Raw genomic sequence first — 23,308 nt, forward strand, 5'->3', positions numbered from 1 at the left:
CTGGAATGAGACACAACACACGAAGGCTGGAGCAAAACTGAGTAGTCAGAACTATTGACAATAAAAGCAAGCAATGCTCGTTCTCACCCCTCACCACCTGATAACACAGAGCAGTGAAACTGGGCAGAGGGTAGCAGGCCCACCTGAGTGCTGAAATCAAGCCCAGATGAATCTCTCACTGGGACTTGCCTGTCTTATCATGGGATTGGAATCAGTAGGAAACTCTAGCTAATTTAACAGACTAATAGCAGAATACAAAATAAAACTCATCTGCAAGGTTAAGAGCAGCAATTCTCCAAGCAACATTTCTGTCTTCATGAAAGTGATGGGCATTCACAATGTGGCAATATATGCACATAGAGGGACTTGGAGAGAGTTTACCCACAGGCATATAACCATTTACATCCCAAGTTCTTTTAGCAAGCAAGTGCTGAGATTTCAGATGCCAGCACAAGATGTTCTTCAAGTCCTTCTACAGGATGTATACTGCATTTTGCTGGAGAATAACCTATTCCCTTTAGCATAACTTTAAAAAAGCCTTCATGCCCCTGGCAAAGTGCCAGTGCTGCTAATGACTGAGCTTAAAATGAAGCAAAAAACCCAAAGAAAAACATACAAAACTCCCCCACAACAATCCAAACCACATAAAAAAATTGTACCACTACTGGCCAGCCTCATGCTGTTTTCAGCCACTGATTAAACCCCACCTACTTAAACCAAACACTGCAAAAGTGTGACAAAATCAAGAATTACAGCTCTTAATTAGGCAAGTCCTGTGTCAGCAGAGACAAGATTTGCTATGCAAAGGACACCCTGAAAAAGAGGAGGCAGATTGATCCTGTCAAATTTCACAGGCTAAGTGCCACCAAGACACTAAAACTACATCCAAATGAGCCAATCAAAAAAACCCCAGACTTTTGGGTTCTCCCTACAGAGATTAAAGGATTACAAAAATGAAAAGATAGCCTTCCTGTCTGAACAGTTCTAAAATACCGTGATAATCTCATATTTCTGAAGGACCATCACTGCCTGTTTTTCCACCTATTGAGTGATAAGGTGCATCACCCCCACTCTCCCTCCTCCAACCAGCAGTGATAATGCTAATGCAGTCAAGTGCTTAGTGCATCTAGTCCTGAAATCTGTATGGGCAGGGATATCTGGACACCCTCAGCATAGCATTGCATGTATTTTTGTCTTCTAAGTCAAGCATGCAATGATGTGTTTAACAGACCCATTACTGTCCCCTGCCAACAGAGCAGAGCAATCAGACCAGTGATAAAAATCATTGGGTAATTTGCCCTGTTAAATTATCACTGCCTTCCTCCTTTCTCTTGATCTTGCCATGCTATTTTAATAAACAGCATACAGAACAGCTTCACATCTATCACTGAATCACAAGCCACTTTCACAGGGGAAGTGCAGCTGTTTAGTGCTACAGAACCCTGTGTTAATAAGAGAGCAGAGGGAAGGCTTTGGGTGACCAGGCGTTAAATATAATGTTTATTTAATAAAGAAATATAAAAACCACGAGCACTCTGAAGTGAACAAAGGATGAGATAAAAGCTGGGTCTAGACATCTAAGAGGTTCCAGGCAATCCTTCCATGCCATCAACTCTCTTTGCTCGAAAATAAAGCTAGAAAAATTACGTCGTGGATGTAAACAGGCTATCCAAACAGCACTCCAGGTTCTGCTGGATTGCACCCTGTCCTGGGTTACAATGTACAGATGTGCCCAAAAGTATGTGTTCTATCACTGTCTGTTGAAACCAGGTGGGGCAGTGATCTTTATCTCTGTTGGAGATACCCTCTGCTAATAGGCCATCTGCTAAAAAAATAGGTGAGGCAGTGTTCTTTATCTTTTCCAGACCTGTCCTTCCTCCAGGAAGATATCTTCTGTTAATGGGCCGTTGAGTCCCACTGCATGACTGATAAAATTACATCATCCCATTGGGAGATGCTGCACCAAGAGGGAGCAGCCAAGCATTTCCTACCTAGATAAAAACTGAGATTTGAAACACCAAAGCAGCCCTTACCCACTGGTTTCCAGAGGACAAGAGCTACCAGACCTTTCTACAGGATCACTACTTCAACAAGACCACATAATCTGGATTGCTACCACTACTGTAACTAGCGGGGTGTCAGGTTGTATTCTGACTCTGTCAGTGGTTTTCTTTTGTACTATTGCATATATTTTTCTCTTTTCTCCTATTAAATTGCATTTCTGACTCGGAGCCTCTCACAGGTTTTGCTTTCAAACCAGCACACACCCTCACTTCATTCAGCTGACCCCAAAGCAGCAGAGCCTGGACGCGGATCACCAGGAACACTCACCGGTCCTCTGGATCGACACGGTGGCAATCTCCACGCTCTTCTCCTGGATCTTCTGCCACGAGCCATCCGCCCCTCTCACCCACTCGCTCACGAGGCACCTGTAGGCCCCTCCATCCACGGAGGAAGCCTGGGACACGGATAACCCGTAGGTGTCGTTGGCTCCCGTGTCCAGGCGGACGTCCCCGCTGCGGTAGCGCTCCTCGTAGCCGGGGCCCGGCTGGAACTTGCCCTCGTGAGTCAGAGACAGGATGTCCCGCCACGAGGATCCGCTCCTGACCTGCCAGGTCACGTGCAGGTGAGTGTGCTCCGGGGACGTGGTGCTGGCTGAGCAGCGCAGCTTGAAGGAGTCGCCCTCGGACAGCCGGAGGGACGCCGAGGAACGAGCTTTGGAACCGCTCACCGACAAGCCGTCGGAAATCACTATTAGGAAAATAAAAAAAAAAAAATAAAAAAAGGGGGAAAAAAAAGGCCAAAAGATATAAGCATCATAAAACAGAATTGAGAAGAGAACGCCCACAGTGAGCTGTTCAGATGTGAGGCAATAAAACCACCACAGAGCAACACCTTGCCAATCATTCCTTCTTCCACAGAAATATATTCCAGGAAGAAGGAAATTTAGCTGAAAAAGCACTAAAGAAAGTGCTCTGCTTTAAACAAGCCAAGACAAGAATTCATTTATCCTTCCACTCACTTTCTCATCCATACATCATCATTTTGAGTATTCCCATACAAAACTAATCTTGATATACATGTGAGTAAAAGATAAGACATGTGAAAAGAAATCATGGCCAAATTTAATACTGAAAAATGCTAAGTGATAGAGCAAAGCTAGGACAAGACTATAGTATCAACATGCTAAAGGAGAAAAGGAAGATTACCTCCTTCATACAGAAACATCCCTAAATGACACTAAAACTGAGAGAGAAGACAGCCTGTGGCTTTTACCTGAACTTAGCTTCTCTACCCAGAGGCTTAGGGACATGAAATATTTGCAGACATCTTCAGAAAACCCACCACTTAGTGTTTTATTTACATATTTACTAGACAGAAAAAAAGAAAAGTGGTGTTTATAGTAAACAGCCTCTCTTCATTTCTTCACCTTACTTGCCTTTGCTATCATATTTCCCAATTTTAAATTCTGGCTTTAGGAGAATTAAAGAGGAATAAGAAGAACGAAAAACAAATCACAATGATCATAAACAACAGAAAGTCAGCATTCTTAAGGGTACATCTATAATCAATATCAAAAACAAATTTAAAGCACACCTCACTCTTCAGAAATACCTTTCACTTGGACCTCTGCATCATAATTTCCCTGAACGGTGGCATCAGTGCTGGGCGTGGAACATTTGTATCTCCCTTGGTCAGCTGGCTGGATGTTCCTAATCACAAGTTCCACAGCATCGTTGCTGCTCCGTCTCAGTTTGATATCCCCGCGGCCCACGCGTTTTTGGTACTCCTCAGAGGTGAAGGTAGAATCCCAGGTACTCACTATCCGCACGAAGTCAGTGTCCCGGGAGAACTCCCAGTCAAAGTTCTGTTCACTGGGTCCATCATAGTCACTCACGCTGCAAGGGATCGCCACCTCCGTGCCCACCACCCGAATGAGGGGACCCTTGGGCACTCTCACAATGCGCCCTCTGCAGAAAGCTGGGCAGGAGAAGAAAGAATAACACACAGTGAAGGGCAGGCTTCAACAAGGAAAAACACCAAACATTAAATATGCCAAGGTTGGGCAACCCACTCTGCAGAAAGCAAGAACTGGTAAGAGCAATATTTCCCATTAACATTTAATCTCACTGAAGCAGTAGCCTCTAAACACATTTTTAGTGTGGGCAATCTTTTTTTCACTGCTTATATAATACCACATGAGGTAACAAAATACTGACTGAGAGAAAATTGTAAAGAGGAAAAAAAAAGAGGATTAACCATAGATCCAATGTATAAGTTTCTCTTCTACAAGGTAAGTGCTATATATATATATATATATGTGTGTGTGTGTGTGTGTTTATATACACAGTATATAAACAACATTAATAAGTGGTTTTCATTACTACAATGAGGGCATAATCTAATCAGGAATTTTTATAAGACTTCTCCTGATACCATTAGAGAGTCTGAAGGAGGAAATTAATTCTCCCCTAGATTGAGGACGGTAAGAATTTCAAGTTGACGTTCTCCAAGAATGAGTATAGTCACAGCTGCCCTGAAGAGTCATGGCTTCTCTCACTCAGGTGAGATTCCTTGCCCTCCAAATTGATTTAAAAGGAAGAACTGATTATAACAGACACAGTTTGAGTGGATTTCTGCAACCACAGGTTTCCTCTTTGGTGAAGGCCCAGAAGGTGGGAGCATGAGCAGAGCAGGCTCCCTCCAAAGCAGAGCAGCACACAGTGCTCAGACCATGTTTTCTGGGACTGTCTCACCAGAAGGAAGAAGGACAACAGCAGTTTTCTGCAGAAGGCTGGCACAGCAGTATGTTATGCTCCAGGCAGAAGTGTGAACCACTTCAACAAGCCAGAAGACCTGGCAAAGACACAGCAAGAGACTCTTCTGGCTGATTTGGCTCTCTAGTACAGAGAATAACCCCAGCAGCTGCACATGGATTTTGGCAGGTACTTACTTCTCCAAAGAGCAAACTGCTTTGATTCATAGTTCCAACCACAGAAATCTCTTAAGAGATGAGTACTATCTAAACTCAGCCTCCAAACCTGAACAGCTTACTGCATCCCACCACCTCCATATCCATAGCAAATTATTTTAACAGCCAGGTAGAACAGAAGCCAGAACACTCAAAGACAGATCTTGATACAACCAAGTAGACATCTAACAACACCAAAAGCAATCCTATCAAAAAATTGGTCTGAGATACCACAGAGAAAGAGACAAATTTAAACAAACAACCTCCCAACACACAAAGTACAGTACCCCACCTCTGCTACAACTCACCAAGTCCATTGGGAAAGCCACCAGCTAGTGACATGAACACCAATATATTTGCTGAGCCTTTCCCTCCTATCACTCTGCACATCTTCTTGCTGTAGATTAGGACTCCACTTGCTGGCTTAGGCCCATCATGCCAATGGGTGTCCAAGTGTGGGCAAAAGAGTCATGTGAACAGAAATCCCCCACTGGGGAACCTGCTATAAAGCACAGCTTGACCCCTCCACAGCAGTGTGAAGGATGTGTTAAAGATTTCTGTGGGCATTTAAAAACGACACGAGCAGCTGTACACACTAAGTGTAACTGCAAGAGAAAAAGCATAATTTTATTTGCAGTTACAGTTCAGCAAACAGCTGAACCAAGGATTGACACTGCCTTTACCTCCCCAGTTCAGAACTCTTACCATGCTCTTTACTTTGCAGGCTGTTCACGTGTACAGGCTCAGTCATAATAGTCCAATTTCCTCACTGCCATGACCTTCTGCATTCAACATTAGTACTTCATTAAACTTATTTGTAATGCAGACTGGGGTTAATCTCCTACCCCTTCTATCCTTCCCAGAAGACTGTTATTATATACCCGATCAAGTGATTGACTAGTCCTAATAAGGAAGCTGGACTTTGGTGCACCATTCACATGTGCATTGGAGAGGAAAACCTCCACTGACAGTGTACTGTTCCACAGACACGTCTTCAAGGACATCTCCTAACCCAAGAAGCACACTAAAATCATAAAAACATCCATACAGAAAAACAATTAAAAAAAAATAAAGCAACCTACAGGGCTCCGATATACTTCCCCACGAAGTCTTAAGTTGCATTCTATCCTTCAACTTATCCTCTCACAGAAAGCAGTAACAGCAGCAGATAAGCTTTAAAGCCTGACAGTCAAACCAACTTCCAGCAAACCACTGTGAGAAGTCAGCTCAGGACCCTGACTGAGGGCACTCTTCAAACACTGACATCTCTCTGGAAAACACTGTCTGGTGACACTAAAACAAGCAGACAACACTGTTCTGCATGTGTCTCCAGCTGTAGACCCACATACCATGCACTGCACTAATCCAATCTAGAGGTGACAAAGGCATGACTAATGTGGCAAGGGCTGCACATTTGTGTTTGAGATTAGCACCGACAGCTCAGTTCCTCTTCTTCCAAGGTCACTAAAGACCCTTTGACACTAAATGAAGGTAGGGGGTGATTAGCACCTTCCTACAAAAAGGCAAACCGAAGTGAAAGATAGGAGCACAGGGAGTCTCACCAGATCTGCAAAGCCATGACTATCCCCCTCCCTACAACACAGCCCCACAAGCAATTCCTGCTTGACCCAGGGCTGGAAGGAAGGAACAGACTGTAGGAGAGAAGAGGAATGAGGTGTAACAGAACTTCATATTGTCCCAACAATAACATTTGTTATTGCTAAGATAAATCAGGATTCTGGTAAGGCAGGAGCAGAAGCAACATCACCAAACAAGAGAAGGAGAACTTCCTGCAGAGCAGCTGCTCTGCCCTCCCCACAAGTGAGGAGGAGTGTGCACAGGGCAGGCACTCCAAGGGTTACCTGCATTTCTGAGTGACCCAGCAGGCTGTGAATTCAAGGTTCTGCCTTTGGTCCTGCAGCAAGGCTATATCTAGAGACTAAACAAGGAGTTATGCTCTTTGCCGTGCATTAGGGATTAACATTTCATGGAACTGTGGCACAAGTAGCTACAGACACGGTGCTACAGACACTGATCTTGGCAAAAGGTGAGCTCCATATTACTCTGGCAGATAAAAGAGCTTTTGCAAATATTTTAGTCTTACAGAACCCTGTATTACTTGCATACACCCCCTCACCTTCCCAAAGCAATTATGATACAAGAGCTTAAAACTCTGTAAATTTGTTGGAAACATTGATTTTTCATAGCACCCAGTATATTTCACTGTTAATATAAGGTGACAGGTTCTTAATGTATTCATCTGAATCCCATTTAACTATGGAAACAGATGGAGGAGGACAAAACAAAGTATACACTAGTGACAGAAAACAACAGAACTTTGACAAATCTGTATTTCTCACTGATCCCACCAAAGATTTGTATTTAGTAAGAAACTCAATAATTGGATCTGAGTTATTGAGTTAGTGTTAGACATCAAATTTGCCTAAGCACAAGGTAACTGCCAAAATACAAAACTTCATTTTTACTGAGTTACCAGACCAGCAGATGAAATTGCAAGGAACTATTTTCCAAAACAAAAGGTAATGGAGCCTCTGTAAGGAGACCAGCTCACAAACACAAGGCATGGGATATATTCCTTGGATTCATGAAACAGGTGACAGCACTACCAGGCAACACTGATCCTTTTGCAGGGCTGGGCCAGCAACACACAAATGTAAGACAACCACAGAGCCCTAGTGGGTATTTGTCTAGCACTTTATTAGAGGATTCTCCCATGGGAATGCATTAAATACTCCACCAGAAACATGGATCAAAGGGTGGCTCAAGGTAGAGTAATAATACACTGGGGTCTGCCATATTACTAAGATGGGGCAAGACAGCTCAGAAATAGCCAAGGCAGCTTTGGGTTAGTATTTTTTCCCTAGCGGTGGTTTATAAATTTGTCCCACCACCCAGATGCACCATCACATTGCTGGCATTAAATGAAATCCTTCCAAAAAGGAGAACAAGGAAAGCAGATGATGAATAGATAGGTTGTGAAGTCAGTCCGAGTACATCAAAAAGCAACCTGACATTTTTAGGATAACCAAGAAAACAAGGCAGCAAAATTGTGCAGGATGTACAGACCAGGTAGTCTGTTTAAACTCTCAACAAGCTTCAAAACTCCTCAAGGAAAGGGCTGGTTAAGGATTTGCCCCTTGCATTAGGGACTTGTGGAAAGTCTTCTAGGAGCTTCATTTTCATTTACATTTTGCACCCACGTATCACTTAGGAAAGAACAAGATGAAAAGTAACCTGTGGAGTCCCCCACAAGGCTGAGAAGGTATTATTGTGGCAAAGAACAGCCCTGTGCTTCAGTACTCTCTTTCACAGGGTGCTTCCTCCAGCTTGCACTAGACAGCTCTATCTAATAAGAAAACATGTTCTCGTAGCAGCCCAGAGAAGGAGGTCGCCTCCACATCCGCCAGCCAAAGGAAAATGCAATCTGACATGCAGTAGGAAGCCAATTAAAGTCAAAAAAGTAAGAGCTAACGAATGAGTAAATTGGCTCAGACTAAGCACTCGAGCCTCTGCATCAGAAAGACTCAGAACACACAGTCCAGCTCCTCAACCAAGGCAGTCACAGGAGACACAGCGACAACTTTGCCGACGCCTTTCATCTCAAAAGAGCTTTCTGAACAAAAGGTTGTTTCATTTGCCAACTAAACATTACCATGTCTGGGAAGGAAATACCCAGCAGCCCCTTTCAAATTCACAACAGTTTATGACAGGAAAAAAAATACTGCAGCCAACTTTGCAAAGGATGGTAACGATCCTCCCTCCCTGAACTCCTTCATTTATTACCAGTCGAAGCAAACACTTGCTGCAGCACTCTGGGAGTGGGCTAAGCAGGGACAACCCTTCTTGTGCCACACTGGAATGTGACCAATGGGTCCCCTACCATTAAAGCTATCTCTAGCAAAATCCCAAACCTCCCATTTCTATACTGAACTCCCATTTCTATACTGAACTGCTTATTTTTACCTATTTGGTTTTTTTAGCCCACCAGAGTCACGCCCACTCAAATACTCTTCTTCCATTTTCAAAAAATAAATTATCAGGCTCCTGATGGGAAGCATTCAGCAACTTTCCCTAGTGAGCAGGCAGGTGAAGGGACAGGCAGCATGCCACACATTCACAGGCTCTCCTCTTGGGAAGGAGAGCCAAAGCATATCAACACAGGAGATTATAATCCTTATCTCCAATCTGCCCCCTTTCCCATCCTCCCAGTTTCAATTATAATCAGGCAGCTACTCATCAAGAATGTCATCAGTGACTATCTGGGAGAGAAAGAATAAGTTATACCAAACATGCCTACAATGTTTGAAAACTTTCAATACTGTTACAGCAAATATTTTTTTTAATATATAAATAACATCACTTTCTTAGAAGAGGCACATTTAAACAAACATTTTACTTTGGTATTTCCTCCACTTTTTAAAGGCAGTCAATTAAATTTTCTATGCTACACTTGTAGTCTGAGAGGAAAAGTCAGATTAAGCAGAACAGGGACGTTCTTGAAGTAGCAGAAAGGCAGCTAACTATCAAAATTTCCATATTAATCTCAAAAAGAGAAGGAAAAAACCAAAACTAAGTAAGTGAGATCCCTTACCATTCCTGCTTAACACATGATGTCACCATACTCTTCTTTCCAGTGCAGAGACGCACACAGCAGGGATTGGAATGTATGCTAAACTAAGTGCTAGACTATTCCTATTCTTTCCAAATTACAAAATTCAGATTGCCTTAATCAGCAGAAGCAACCCAGACTTTACAACCAGCCACCAACCAGCACAGGGAAGAAATAAGGAGCTCCTTTAAAAGAGAACAATTTGATTCTTTATGTCAAAGCTGTAATCACCACAGTAGCCTGGCATCATCTGAGGCACACAGGGCTCCCTCCACACCTTGCAAGAAAACAGTCGTGTTACACCTCTCTGACTGCAATACTCCCTTACCTAAAAAAAAAAAAAAAAAAAGATTTTTATGGCTTGAAAGATCTGCAGCCTATCATCTGAAGATATCAGAGAAGAGCAAATGAAAGAGTCCGTGAGAGAGACATTTACATTGTTCTTTCCCAGGCGGCTAGGATTCTTTTTTTAGATAATGTAGAGCTCTTATCAAAAGGAATTAGCCTGGGTGTAATTGCTTAAAACCCATTATCTCTATCAGGATGAAGAAACGCATACTGCATCTTAAGTGGAGCCTCAGAAAAGCTATCAAACTGCAAGGCTGCTGGATTGCTCTAATCTCCATACCATCTGAGACCTCAGAAAAGCCACATCTCCAGCACAGGGTGAAAAAGCAAACTTCCCAGCTGAACTCCATCTATACCATGTAGACCAACATTCATGTGAAAGCACGTGAATGTTAATTTTGCAGCACAGGAACAACCTGCTTTCTTCACCGCTCATCCCCTCACCCACTGCCTCCAAGCCACGGGATTACAGAAGCACCTGAACAAACCGTGAGGCTTTCACCAGGGCACAGTTCTCAGTTATCACAGAACCACAGAATGGTTTGGGTTAGAATGGACTTTTAAAGATCATCCAGTTCCAACAGCCTGCCATGGGCAGGGACGTCTTGCACTAGACCAAGGTGCTAGAAGTTTCAGCCAACCTAACCTTGAACATTTCAAATAATGAGGCATCCACAACTTCTCTGGCCAACCTGCTCCCAGTGTCTTTCCACCCTCATCATAAAGAATTTCTTCTTAATATCCAATCAAAACCTACCCTCTTTCAGTTTAAAGCCATTATCCTCTGTCCCATCACTACATGCCTTGGTCAAATGTCTCTCTCCATCTTTCTCACAAGCCCCCTTTAAGTACTGAAAGGCCACAATATGATCTCCCCGGAGTCTTCTCTTCTCCAGATTTAACACTCCAAATTCTCTCAGCCTTTCTCCATAGGAAAGGAGTTCCAGCCCTGACAGCAGTCAGAAGATCTTATTGTCGAAAAAAGACAGGGACAGTAAGAGAACAATACTTCACCATATGAAACACACTTATACTACTGCAGATAGTCAACAGTTCATCTGATCACTGCCCAGAAAGATTCATTTTGGAAAAATGTCACTGAACCATCACCCAAAAATGAAATCCACCTTCTGTCTCTCTCCTAAGGCAGCTGCAACAGGCAACAAAGAAAAAAAAAAAAAAACAAAGAAAAAAACCACACCACAACCCCATACCTAGCGGGCAAAGGTAGCACTAAAGATCATGTTTTAGATTCCCTGGATGTCAAACAATTCCATCACATATAATCTCTATTCCCTTTCCCTATCACTGACTGACAGTTAAAGATAAAAGGCTGTACTCCAAGAACTACTTTTGACAAGCCTCTAAAATGCAACTGGGAGCAAAAAAGAAAGGGGATGGGAAAAATAACCCCATGAAATCCAAGAATTAACATGCCACTTCTTCCTGGGCCTCACTTGACAAACCTACCCCTGCTAATGGCTTTCATTTACTGTCCTCCAAACTGTCTCACAGATCTCCATTTTTATCCTACTCTGACAGAGCAGCCCATTTCAGTTACCTGGTAACCTCTGACCCAAAAAGTCCAGGCATTCTGGAAGTGGAATTTAGACTGCCACACATGAGAGGTGATTTTCTGTTGTTCTTCCTCAGAAGCAATTTGTGTTGCAGAGGAGAAGTTCAATACATTACATTCTAAACTAAACAGTTGACAAAGCAGTAAAGCCCACAAGTCAAGGCTTAAGAGCATAGCTGGAAACCAGGCTGCAAATATTTCCAGAAATGCTGTATCTACAGTATCTTCACATTTCCTTTAGTGGGGAGGAAGGACAAAGGTTAACCAATACCTATTACTAATGCCAACTTGAACAAGAGAAGTATTTTTTAAAAGTCCCCAAACTGGAATATACAGAATTAAAATCAGTGCTGTTCTGCAACATCATTAACTTGCACTTATCTCTTATCTTAAATCTTTCCCAAAGCAGTTGGAACTGAGCAGAGCAGTCCAAATCCATTTGTTCTATACTGCAATTTCCTCTGGGCAGAGACAAACCATTTTCTTTGCTCTGTGTGGAATGCAGCACACCACTAGGATTAAACTGAACTTTTGGAGGATTTAACTGGAGTAAACAATCAGAATAGATAATTTCTAAATCTGCATTTACCTTAACTAAAAATCATACATCAAGTGAAACTCCAAGACAAAAAAAAAAGTCTAAATCCTAGAAAGGCTACACTAAAACTCTATAAGCTACTACTTTTTGTTTAAAAGCATGTCTTTCAACACGACATAGCACACAGCAGAGCTGATAAATCTGGAAAGCTAAGAAAAAGCATTTGTCAAAAGACTTTTTTAAAAGAGGCATGAGTAGCAATATCCATGTGTTTCACACATCTGAAATTTGTATTATGTATCTATATTTAAATAAGGAAATCCTGAAACACTCCCTCCTCTCCCCCAAATAATTTCCATTATCATCACCCTTTTTCCCTCCCAAAGCAGAAAACATTGATTTTTATCAGTGTGAAGTAATCATTTGTTTTCCAAATTATCTTTAATGCTAGGTAATATACAAAAAAACCCTTTAAAAATGCTAACAAATACAAGAAGTGCTGAAACCAATATAAAGTCTTCTACTTTTCATTAACATTTTAACAATTATACTAAAACCAAAAAGCAAAGCAAGAAAAAACACAAACAGCTGTTTGCAGGGGGGAGGTTCTTGGGTGATTGTTTTGCTTTGCTTTTATATGTGAGCTTTTTATTTGGTGTTTGGGATGAAGGGGGGAAGGCTGCAGGAGGTGGCTGTTGTTGGGTTTTTTGTGTTCTTTACCTGCTAATTTTGTGGCATTTGTCCACTGCAATTTAACCCAACACCCCACTTATACTGGACAAGGTCCTGTCTAAAGCCAAGTTAAATCTAAGGGGATTTGGAAATGAAATTTAAAAACCCAAATACTTTCATAATCCAGACATTACTAATCTTAACCTCCACCTCCCCAAGAATTATTTTGGGGTTCACTTCAAATCTCCAGACACAGGCAGTCACTTCCTAACAAGCATTTCACCAGATGAGCAAAGGCATCCTGGAGGCTTCAGTAAAAGCAGCAACAGAAGCAAAACAGAGCAGAAAGTAAAAACAGCGACTTCTGCCCATCACAGAAGTCAGCAGCCACAATGCCAAATGATATAACACGCCCACACTTGAGCTCCCAGACTCTCCAGTTGGGATCCTGAGGGGCAGCTTCACTCTGCCTGCATCTGCTGTGGTGAGACATTATGGAACGAGGTGGCTGGGCAGCCAGGCTGCTGGAACTGCTGAACAAGGCAGCATATGGCACTGGCCCACCTTGGCTCCACGACTGACAACTGATTTGCAGCCACAGGAGCCAGTGGGGGGATGGAGCTCAGTGTTTTAGAGCAGTCCTTCTCGCCTGTAATTTAATTTTCTAACGGTCTCATCTTCACCGTAAATAATCTCCAAGCAAGCAGCCACATTAAAAATGCCAACAGCAGATGCACACAGAATGGGTGTTATGGCATGGAAATGAGTGCCTGTGCCTTGTAGGACCAGGCAGGTAAGTGCAGTAGCACAGCTATTGCCAAGTATTTCTGCAGCAGATCTACTTGGACAGATGAACCAGCTAGACCAAATTTAAAAAAAAAACCAGGAACATTCAGGAACAGATAACAGGCATTCCAGGTTTCAGGCTTAGTGCTCACTGTATCACACTGATTCTTTACATAAAGATGAAAACAAAGATATGTACAGTCAGGCAAAGCCAACACAAAACAGTCACCTAACTTGTGCTCCAGCAACTGGTGTCCCTACACAACCACCATATCCAAACTGCTGCCTGAAACCTGGAAAACTGGAGGCCAGCGTTTTCCAAGCCCTTCTCTCAAAGCCCACACATATCCAATTAGCACCCAAAAGCCAATTTCAGGTCATGCAGAGCAACAGTGTTTAGTATGTTAATCTCTGTGGAGCCTGCTTGGTATTTTTCTCCTGGACAACAAGGAATTGCACGCATGCGTGCACACAGAGTATGATTTAAGAGACATCAGGGCTCTTCCTCCTTTAATACAAGATTTACATAACTAATTCTGTAATTGAGAACAGGATTGCAAGGTATTTACATGCTGCTGAGCTTTTATTATTTGCTATGGGAGAGACAATGAGAGACTCTCTTGCCCCAGAAAAGATAGGTAGTCTCATCTGTAGCATTAAAAAAAAAAAAAAAAAAAAAAAGGAGACACATGAAATTACCCATTTCAGGAAGAGATATTTTCCATTACAGAATCATTTCTCTCTTCCAAAGCAAAGGGTCAGCGGTTCAGTGGGAGCAAGAGAAGAAAAGAGGTCTGGATAAGGAAAAAGATGAGAGGTCAGGGACATAAAACAACATCTAGAAGGCACACAGGGATTCCAGTCAAGGTCTCTGTGCAACCCCCACACAGACTGTTAAATAAAATTACCCCCAGATGGGTCTGCAAAACAGCTGGCTTTGAAAACAGGCGTGCCACAGCACTCTTCATTATTTGAAAGGGACAAATACCAACACAAGACATTTCTGGAAACACAGGAAAAAGCCTCACCAACAGCATTCAAATCAATATAGATGGTGTCATTAAGACTCCTGAAAATTCAGAATAAAGGTTTAGCTTTGTAGATGGAACTCAATATGGCCTCTCTATTTACTTCACTAATATTTAAACAGAAAAAAAAAAAAAAAAAGAAAAAAAAACCTGTGCATCACAAAGAAAATTAAGATTAGCACAACTGTCTACTTTGGGCACTAACAGTCTTAAAAAGAGAAAAGGCTGCAGAGGGCAGCTATGCCCCCAAAAATCACACTGATCACACTGCATCTTTGGGAGGCTGCAATGTACCAGAGATCCAAAACACCTAAAGTACAGCAGATATGCTCCTGAGTGACATTTCTGGTGCAGTTACATCCCAAGGAATACTAACTGGACACCCAGATCACTTCCCAGTAAAAAGCAAAGTGCAAAAACTGGGACAGTGAGGAGACTCACCTCAGAAATTCAGTCCTCAACAACCAAAATGATAATGAAGATGCAACCTGTGTGCTCTTTAAGGATGCTTGAAGCACTGCTCACATTTGAACTTCAGTGTGGAAATAGAAACTCTTCCCTAAATCACAAATATGAGCTAAAGCCATGAACACTTGTATGGCCAGGATTTGAAATCCACCCACACTTCGCAGCATCACTTATGCCTGCTCAACAAATTTAACAGCCAAAATTTCCAAAAAAAAGCATGCAAGAGTCAAAAATTTCCTGGCATTCAGTGCCTCCAGGAGCTTGAAGGCAAATTAGCTGTGTAATTAGCTGTCTGTGGCCCTGAATCCTACCTCTAGAAAGCTGCTCTCACATGTGAAAGGAAACAGTGTTGCATGTGGCTGCTGTTTAATTTCCTGGAAGATTAATTTTACTGGAGAGAAGAAGAGACCTTCTGGAACAGGTGTGCAGGTATGTGCATGTGGGCAACAGGAAAGAGATCCAGAAACCAGCAAAGCACTGAGCAAGCACCTGGTGAAATTCCACTCCCAATTACCCAATCCTGGAGAAAAACAAACACTTCCAGTTGTGACTTAGAGAGTAAGCAAAAAAAAAAAAAAAAAAAAAAAAAAAAGCACTCTGCTCTTGTGTGACCAAAGTGTTAGCTAGTTCTAGAAATGAAGAGGTTCAATTATCTCCCGGGGAACCAAGCCTCCTTTTTAAAGTTCCAGGCTCACATTCCCAAGCCTTCTATCACCTCTGAAAACCCTGCCCTGAACTGAATGCATTTTGTTACCCTCAGTAGCAGAATAGCAAGGTTCATCAATTCAGCACCTGGCTGAAAAAGACCAGCAGTCTTTTCATGTTACCCATCACAAATTTAAAGTCTTTTCTCCCTTGAGATTATATGCCAGCAGGCTATCACTGTTATTTGCTTTGATTAAGTTGTAGCATTTGCTGCAGTTATCTACTTTTGCCTCGACAATCAATCCTGAACAGCCTCCCTGGTACACACAGGAACAGGTAGCACTGCAGGATGTCATACACATTTAAGCTTCTGGGGACAATTTGATGCCATTAGACATGAGAAAACCCACATGTAATGAAAGACTATCACAGCACAGTACCACTTGGAGTCTGAGCAAAGTTTGGGGTTGGGCCTTTAGCTACCCACTTTCATTTAAGCATGCTCAAATAGACATCTTAAAATACTTCCTGTTATTCCTGCTTTTAAGAAACGTACCTCACCTAAGTAGATACTTAGCTGCTGTCATTGGCATGTTATGTATTGGACAGTCAACACCAGAGGTGATAAAAAAAGAAAGGTAACACAACAAGATTAACTAATAGGTGCCAACACCCAGAACATTTCAGAAACCAACTTCAGAAGTAGCCAAGTGGAACACCCATGAGCCAGCAAACACTTGGAGGAATTAGCCAAGGTTAAGCACGTTAAGGCCAGGCTGGATGGAGCTCTGAGCAACCTGGTCCAGTGGAAAGTGCTCCTCTCCATGGCAGTGGGGGGTTGGAATGAGATGATCTGTAAAGTCCCTTCCAATCCAAACCATCCTATGATTATATGAGGATATAACCTCTAATTTAGGAAGCTTCCAAGCTGCATATGATCATGAAATGATACATCAGGATAGTAATGTGTTCACTCTTCCCTCTTTATGACCACTGTGAGAGGCAAGACCTGAGGCTAAATACATCTTTGGTGCCAGCCTTCCCCCTTTCTTCCACAGCCTCAGGAAGTTGGAGCTTGGAGGCACTATCCTTTTACCACTGCTGCTCCTCAGTGGAGCATAGGCTGGTTACTAGGCTGGGCCCAGCAGTGAGAATAGAGACAAAAAAAAGAAGTGAAAGAACACAGAATTTTCAACTAACTTCAAAATCAGAAGCAAGGGAATCCTTTTGAGCATGAAACAAGAGTGAAAGGCGGGTAGAGAACCAACATGACATTAAAATAGCAGGAGGAGGAGAATACAATTTTTGAAAGACACCCGGAGGGAACATGCTTAATTGTTTCTTTTCTGCTCCAGTCTCCATGCAGAACTATTCTAGGTTACACTATTTAACAAGACAACCTACGCACAAAATAAGTAGCTGTTAATATTTGGGTGAAACTTGGGATATGCTGAAATGATTCGGTAACTAACACTTATAATCAGCTTACATTGAAACAGACAGCAGATTGCATGCACCCCAGGCATCCTCACATTTGCTGCGTTGGGAAGAACAGTCATGTCCCACAGTACATTGTTCAGCAGAACAAAAGATTCTGCATCCCAGTGGAAAGCCATTTTGTGGATCCTGCACTGGTGCATTTATGTAGCACAACTGCAGGCAACGCCTCAAGTGCACATTGCAAAAGGAACAGTGCAGTGCTGACTAAGCCCCAGAAGTCTCCACCAAACCCTGTGTTGATGCAAACAAAATTGTAATATAAACTGAAATTATGTCTAGTGCAAACACAGTAGCTGTCTAACACCATAAGAACAGAAGGGGAAAGTACACCACCGATTTAGAAAGTCAAGGGTGCTAAAATTCACCTGGAGAGCTGTAGATGGATTTGGCCACAAACACTGAAATTAGCAGTCCATGCTTTTGGAGCATGAGGGAAGAGCCTTAAAGTACCTTTGGGATTTCTAGTGAACAGGTGTCTCCCTGAATTGTCCCCTTCACTGGAGGGCAAAAAGGCCTTGGGTAACAAAGGATGCACTCACTGCACAGAGAGCCAATATTCCCCAGAGGTATTTCTGACCAGAAAACCAAAGCATGGAACATTCCTGTCCAACAAGGAGAGCAATCCCTGATCCCTGTGTCCTTCCAGAACTCATCCTGGAAGCCATGCCAAGCCAGCGACCTGCTCACTAGAGACCATGTGAACTGGAAGCAACCTAAACTGGAGAGATGTTCATTTGGGACCCAAGCCCTTAGCTCAGGCTGTAAAAAAAAAATGAACTGAAAGCCTGATGTCACAAGCATTAACTGAAAAACCCAAACAAACGAACAAAAAAACCCAAATAAAAAGATAAGCAAGTAAGAGACTGAATTCTGTGCAGCACCAAGAAGTTCTCCTTGCTCACATACTTCATGATAACATCTGAAAAGATAGCATTGTTTAAAGAGTCAATGCTATATCTAAGCCCCCTTGGGCAAAAGAAAAGGAGTTATGCCTTCATTAATGTTCAGAAAGAAGCATAGTATACATGTACTCAGACTTCTCAATGGATTGTTTAAAAATAAAGTATCCTCCTCCCAGGTCTGCACCTAGCCGTGTCCAACATCAGCAATACATAACAATAAGACTGACAAGCTTTTCATAAATAAATAGAACTAAACTGTTTATTTCCCTTTTAATTTCTTCACTGTTTATAAATTCACACTTTAAAACTTCTAAGTGCTACTTACACACCCTGCTCAATTTTTTTTCTTGCTACACCACATAAGCAACTGGGTTTCTGTCTTGCTGGAATGGCAGTCATAAGTCATGTTAACAGCACCACTATCCTATAGAAAATTTGTTTATTATTAGAGAGCAATCAGTATTACTACTGTTACAAGAAAATAACAAAGTGCCTAAAAGGCACTCCTGCTGCTAGTGAAGATCTAAATAGAAGGTACACACAGAATTTACAGGGCTCTAGTTAACTATACAACTCTGCTCTCACTTCCTGCCTCTCCACTTAATTTTTCAGGAAAAAAACCTCCACACTTAGAGATTAATAATCTGAAGAGCATTTCCCAGGAGCTTAAACCTGCTCAAATCCAAAACACTAAATTATGATGTTTCAAAGAATTCAAGCAGAAGAGCACCTGCCTTAATGGAATGCAAGAGCAGCCTACAAATGCCTCCACTGTTGGTAGTTTTATAGCCTAAGCCTACCTGGAGTTAAAATGCAGGGCACAAAGCACACAGCTAGATCATGGTTTGCCTTTCCCCAGACAAAACACAGATTATTTCAAGATCTTTATGATTCATTTCACAAGGAAGAAGCAAGCTTTGGACAAGGGATTGTCAGGAAGTCTTTAAGTACAGAAGTCCAGTCTGTCCCTAGATGGAAAAGCAGCACTCTGCTTTTATTTCAAAAGGATACCCTCTTGACCAAAGAGAATCGTGTTTAAAAAAAAAAAAAATCAGTTTAATATTTGAGTAATTATCTTCCCTGGGCAGTTTTAAGGTATTCATATTTCTGCCTACCCTGCTCACACTACTTCACTTTCATCTCTTAGCAGTTCAGTGCAAGAAATTCACTACCTGTCCATCATCTACAATTGCTCAGTACAATCAGTAAGTTCTCCCAGAATTCTCTGAGATCCTATTGAAAAAAATCTCTCTACTGATGAAAAGAACCATCTTCATTAATCCACCTGGCAGATGTATTCTTCCCTTCTAATCATTATGTGAGTTTACAAATCTAACAAAGCTGTACTCACATCACATTATTCAGATTACAAATTCTCTGGGAAAAGAAAGCTCTTGGGCATGGTGCTGTAAATCATCAAAAACACTTCTTATTCCTAGCTGATACCTGCTTTAAGAAAAGGAATGTACACAGCTGACTGCCAGGTTAGAGTCACAGGCATGGTCAGTCAACTGGTTATCACTGAAACAAGCATCTGTTAAGCAGCAGACCTCAATAATCAGAATCCTATTTTCTGTAGGAAGGATACATGTTTATACAGGGCAGCTCAAACTTTCGAGTGAAAGTCACCCAGAGTACCGTAAGCCAAGGCTGTAAATTATCTGCAGAGAGCCTGAAACAACAGCAGAGGCAAAAGCTGCATCTTTGAATGTCAACACTAGAAGCCTATAACAAATTTAACATCACTATTGTGGACTGTTTCAGGATTTATGCATTTTTATGGAAATGCACAAGAGTTGAATGTTCAATTGCAGTTATCACAGTCAGACTAAGTCCATGAGGCAGTACTGGGATTACAAGAAACATCCTGCAGGAAAAGCTTAAAATGAGGCTCCCTAGTTTCTGCCAGTAAAAGAGAACAGATTTGAACAATGTAACTTCACAGGCTCCTGCTAAGCCTGGATGTCAGTCAGGTAAATGTTTGTCCCTATTTCATCCTTAAATGGCAGAAATGTCAAAGGGCAAGGAAGGAAAACATGCACAGACTCTCAGAGTATCCCAGATTGGAAGGGACACACGAGGATCACCAAGTCCAACTCCTGGCCCTGCACAGGACATCCCAAGGGTCTCACCCTGTGCCTGAGAGCATTGTCCAAACACTTCTTGAACTCTGAGTCTTGGTGCTGTGACCACTGCCCTGGAGAGCCTGTTGCAGTGCCCAGCCACCCTCTGGGTGAAGAGCCTTTCCTGATATCCAACTCTGACAACTTCAGGCCAATCCCTGGAGTCCTGTCCCTGGTCACCACAAGGAGATCAGTGCCTGCCCCTCCTCTTCCCCTGATGAAAAGTTGGAACTGCAATGAGGTCTCCCCTCAGTCTCCTCCAGGCTGAACAGAACAAGTGACCTCAGCTGCCCTTGTACAGGTTTTCCCACTAGTTCCTTCACCATCTTCATAGCCCTAATTCCAATTAGTTTCTACCTCAACATAAAAAAATTCTGTAACAATCAGAGGTAGATGATGCTAAGGAGGGGGAATCCAGAAACGGACAGTGGAATTTCTGTATTACTCCCACCATAAATTCAAAGAATCTTCTGCCAACTATTTCATTTCTAGAGCTCATTCGGTTTTAAACTCCAGTTTCATTATTACTTGGGACTTGTGACAGGAGCTTTCATGCAATGCATAATTTAGCATTCATGTGGCAAAAATCATCAAAATTACAACAAGTCACAGAATAACTGTGTAACAGAGTAGCACTATTTATGTAACCACAGTAATCTAAGGCAATATTCTTTAGAGATCTTCCATTAGACCAGCTGTTACAGTAAGAAGAGATGGCATACATGTCCTTTTTCTGAAACAGATACAATAAGAAACTTCTGTAAAGTTTCACAAGCACCAAGATCCTACAGAAAAAAAAAATCTCTGCTGTTACACCTTCGCTATCATTCTGCCTCAAAGAGCTCAAACACAGCTCAGCTCATGTTCCACAGCCTCTCACAGTTCTGCCCATCACAAGTGTACACTCCAGTGCTTCTACTCACAGTGACTTTCCTGAAGAACAAAACACCCAAGATGACCTGACAAAATCCTTGCTGGCATTCACACTTCTGATGCTGCAAAGAAGACTATTTAGGTAGAAGTGGATTCAAATGGAAGAAAAAAAGTCAGGCAAAAGATGACTTCATGCACAGAAACAGATGTTCTGAAAGAGGGCAAGGGAGAATTTCTACTCTCCTAAGAATGCCAACAGTATATACCACCAGATGAGCAGAATTCTGCCCAAGTGCTATTCAGGTTTCCCAGCAGGTACTCACTGCCCTTCACCTACTTCACTACAAAGCACACATGCCATCTTTTCCAAGAAAAAGCAGAACCTCCTCAGAACAGGCAAGCTAGTTAGGAAACAGTCTCAGGCTCCTGTAGCTCCCACCAGCCCTCCAAGCTACCCTCAGTGCATGAACCAGGCATTTCTGAAAAATGCCACAGCAGAAAAAGAACACAGGCAAGCCATGCTTGCTCCCCTTTGCATATCTTTAGAGTGTCTCCAACCCAGCCTGGCTTACCTAGACACATCACTGCCTCTGAAGAAGTACTGAAGATTTGTCTGAAACATGGTAAATGTACCAGGAGCAAATTTTATATCAAATTACAAGAGAAGGGTACATGCCATTGCCTCCGAGGAATTCAGAGACCTTGCAAAGCCAGAGAAAATCATGAGACCATTCCCTGTCATCATCTGGTGACATACATCCAGGACAATACAGAGGTTTTAAAGGTAGGGCATTAACTACCACAAGTTAAAAATCTCCTTGGCTCCATGTATTGAAAACAACTGTCAGTTCATTAGCCTTTCAGGTTTCTAATGCAATCGCTGGGGAGGTGCAGAAGGAAGTAGTGGTGTTAACGAGTGCCAAGAGGCATCCAAATAACTTCAAAGGTCGAAGTTCTTCACTCAGAAACAGAGCACTCAAAACCAGGGCAGACACTCCTTGTGCATGTGTCAGCCACAGCCAACACACACCTGGCTGTTTTGTATGAGAAACTGGGTTCCAAGCTCGCTCAGGAGCCAACCTCAGTTGTGGAGTTTAAATTCCAAGAAACATCTGTGTGCTCATGAGAGCCACCTGACCAAAGCCCTGCTCTGGACTGCAATCAAGATCCCACAGCAACAAAGCAACCCTGACACAGGAGGATTAGTGCTTAGCCACTCATGTGAGAGCAGAACTCACGATGCACTTGGGCCAAGTACACATATGCAAAGTGTGTTCTCACCCCAATGCACCAATACCAGCAGTGCAACCAAAAAAAGAAAATACAGAAGAAAGCCAGCACATCACTTTGATGACAAATGCATGTTCCATCAAAGTCCAGGTAAGGGGACTCATTTCTTATTCTGAGGTTATATAGGAACTGTTAAAGCAAGGAAAGGACCCACCTTGCAAGTCTGAGTACAGAAGTGCCCCATGCACTGCCCTGCATCCACCTGCAGGTTACTATCCTTGCCCAGATACACAAAGAGGTTTAAGTGTCTCTCTACAGCACCAGACAGTGAAAAATCTCTCTATACACACACAAACTAAAAGCTGGTGGCTCACATCAAGAGGAGGGTCAGTGAGAAATACTTCAAATTACCTTTAACAGCTACTTTCTAAGTAGCTTTGGCCTATCTCTGTTGATCCTTAGAGGTTTATAAGGCAAAGTCTGGAACAGGGGCACGCCCTGTGTCCTCTGCTCCTAAGCAGGAACAAGGGTACTACATGAAGTCTCACTTGTTCTTGGGCTATTTTGGAAGGACATCCCCACCCAGTAATTCTATTCACAGTACTGCAGCCTCCCCCTCAACCCTCCCTTTCAGACTTAAAAGGCAGACACCAGCAACAACTCAGATGCCACAGCATACCCTGCAGCCACATGCATCACACTTCAGTCCTTGTTTTAAACTCTGCAGGAGTCTACAATTAGATATTCCATTTACCTGCCAGTGGTGAGCAGAAAACCTTGCTTAGAAAACCAGGGTATTTTCAAGATTCAACTGCAGAGCTCTGAGAAACCTATGGATTTTTACCAAGGCTGTTTTGTGGTGACAACAACCCCAGTGCCACCATCTCATGCAGAAATACCTTTAACTAATTCTTCCATTTTAAACAAGCTATTCCCCCACTTCCTTTTCTCTGTGGAAAGCATGCCCTGCTCCAGTTATCTCTTCTCCCCTTCCTTCTCCTAATTTCAAGCAACAGC

At 42.5% G+C, this 23,308-nt stretch overlaps 1 protein-coding gene across 1 annotated transcript in view; it reads right to left on the bottom strand.

The window, feature by feature from the left end:
- Positions 1–23,308, bottom strand: part of PTGFRN (prostaglandin F2 receptor inhibitor) — a 65,742-nt gene that overhangs the window by 34,230 nt on the left and 8,204 nt on the right. Inside the window, exons 2-3 of the mRNA XM_014882803.2 lie at positions 3,616–3,981; positions 2,332–2,751 (exon numbers count right to left, since the gene is read on the bottom strand). Coding sequence (XP_014738289.1) covers positions 2,332–2,751; positions 3,616–3,981 — 786 coding nt within the window. The remainder of the gene's footprint in view (positions 1–2,331; positions 2,752–3,615; positions 3,982–23,308) is intronic.

Source organism: Sturnus vulgaris, chromosome 2 (assembly GCF_052056855.1).
Source record: "Sturnus vulgaris isolate bStuVul1 chromosome 2, bStuVul1.hap1, whole genome shotgun sequence".
Classification (NCBI taxonomy): Eukaryota; Metazoa; Chordata; class Aves; order Passeriformes; family Sturnidae; genus Sturnus; species Sturnus vulgaris.